Source organism: Alnus glutinosa, chromosome 2 (genome assembly GCF_958979055.1).
Source record: "Alnus glutinosa chromosome 2, dhAlnGlut1.1, whole genome shotgun sequence".
NCBI lineage: Eukaryota > Viridiplantae > Streptophyta > Magnoliopsida > Fagales > Betulaceae > Alnus > Alnus glutinosa.
In genome coordinates, this window is record NC_084887.1 from 6,662,498 (window position 1) to 6,664,784 (window position 2,287).

The following is a 2,287-nucleotide window of genomic DNA, read 5'->3' on the forward strand; positions in this document are numbered from 1 at the left end:
CACAGGGAAGCATTTATTACTGCTGCCAAAAATGTAAGTACACAATATTCATTGCACAATCACAAACACTACAAATTTGAAGTTGAAATTTTTTATTTTCAAAAGTTTGCTTTCTGGTTTTTTATCAATATATTGAATCTCTTCAAATTTGAAAAAATGACTTGTTAAGATTTTTAATAATTCATATTATTATGTTTTGCTATGCAATTTACTTGATCTTTCATCTATTAAGGTTAACATTAATCTATATTACTTATAGGAAAAACAGTGAATTCAAATCTATAGCAAGCTATGCGAATCTAATGTTCTAGATTGTGCTTACTTAATAATAGTTTTGAAGTTGTCTTGGACTATTATTGAAGAAGAAAGATGTTTGATAACTTTATATTGTCATATTGTTGATTTTGTGCAATTTATCTTTTTATCCTTTGTGTAATAAAAGCATTGTATATATTCATAGCTTTATTTAAAACTAATACTAATTTTACCTTTATTGACCCAGTCTCGTTGTAGCTTGTTTTATAAACTAGTACAAAGACTTTAGTTAACCAGACATCGAGATGGATAAGAATTGGATGCAGGAACTCATAGATTTGGTGAGAAATATTTCAAAGGTGTTGAACAATTCATTAGAATGGCACGTGGTCACGTGGATGAGCTTAATAGGATCAAGTGTCCATGTCGCAAGTGTGAGAATCGTTATTATAAGCCTATAGACATGGTGGAAGATGATTTGTTCATTAACGGAATTGATATGAACTACACCCAATGGGTATTTCATGGGGAAGAAGACCCGTTTCATATAAATGAGCATGTCAATCATAATGATGATAATGCAAGTTCGGAGGATATTGATGAGGTTGAACAAATGTTAAATGACATCGGTATGGGGACATTTCCAGGTGCTAATGCAGGTGAATCCTCTACTACTCAAGGTCCAACAACCAATGATTACAAATTGAGAACTTTTGACCAAGTGTTGGAAGATGCCCGATGTGAACTTTATCCAGGCTGTAAGAAGTTTTCAAAGCTCTCTTTCACTGTGAATCTACTTCATATAAAAACACTTTGCAATATGAGTAACAAGGCGTTTGATATGGTGATTGACTTGATAAAGAGAGCTCTCCCAGATGGAGAGGCATTACCAAGATCATATTATGAAGCAAACCGGTTGAGGCGAGACTTGGGTTTTAGTTATGAGAGGATACATGCATGTAAGAATGATTGCATACTTTTTTGGAAGAATCACGCTGATAAAGAAGAATGCCCAACATGCAAAACTTCAAGATGGGCAACGGTCAAAGGTAAAGGTAAGAAAATTCCACATAAGGTCTTACGGTATTTCCCAATTAAACCGAGATTGCAAAGGTTGTTTATGTCGAAAGATATTGCCAAAGATATGAGGTGGCACAAAGATGGGCGTCAAGATCATGGAAATCTAAGACATCCAGCTGATTCAATATTGTGGAAAGAGTTTGATAAAGAACATGTTCAGTTTGCTCAGGACTCCCGCAACGTGCGACTTGGTTTAGCAAGTGATGGTTTTAACCCATTTGGTAATATGAGTACATCATATAGCATATGGCCAGTAGTACTTGTGCCGTATAATTTACCTCCGTGGAGGTGTATGAAAGATCCATATATGATAATGTCCTTACTTATCCCTGGACCTAAGGCACCTGGAAATGATATTGATGTGTATCTGCAACCGTTAGTGGATGATTTGCAAGAATTATGGACTGAAGGCATTCCTACGTATGATGCGTCGACACATGAGAATTTTAAGTTGCATGCAACATTATTATGGACTATAAACGATTTTCCTGCATATGGAAACTTGTCTGGGTGGTCTACTAAGGGAAAGCTTGCGTGTCCAGTATGTAACAAGGATACAATATTTAGAAGGTTGAAGTTTGGATTTAAGACGTGCTACATGGGTCATCGTCGGTTCTTACCTCAGGGGCATATATGGCGCAAAAAAATATCTCTTTGACAGTACTGAGGAGCATAGAATGAAGCCTAATGAATTATCTGGTGATCAATTGTTACACCAACTAAATAACTTAACAAATGTGCAATTTGGAAAAGATGAGAATGGAAAATCGAGAAAGCGAAAGCACAAAGAAAATGAGTTGAATTGGACGAAGAAGAGTATTTTTTTTAATTTGCCTTATTGGTCAACATTGAAACTGAGACACAATTTAGATGTTATGCATATTGAAAAGAACATATGTGATAGTGTCTTAGGTACATTACTGAATATTGATGGAAAAACGAAAGACACTTT

At 35.1% G+C, this 2,287-nt stretch overlaps 1 protein-coding gene across 1 annotated transcript; it reads left to right on the forward strand.

The window, feature by feature from the left end:
- The first annotated feature begins 634 nt into the window (after window positions 1–634).
- On the forward strand, window positions 635–1,993 carry LOC133860238 (uncharacterized). Its single transcript, XM_062295878.1, has one exon. It carries the CDS (start codon window positions 635–637, stop codon window positions 1,991–1,993), a length of 1,359 nt encoding a protein of 452 aa, XP_062151862.1.
- The last annotated feature ends 294 nt before the right edge of the window (window positions 1,994–2,287 follow it).

Coding starts and splice junctions, on each gene's coding strand:
- LOC133860238 (XM_062295878.1), top strand. CDS start 635: ATGGCACGTGGTCACGTGGATGAGCTTAATAGGATCAAGTGTCCATGT.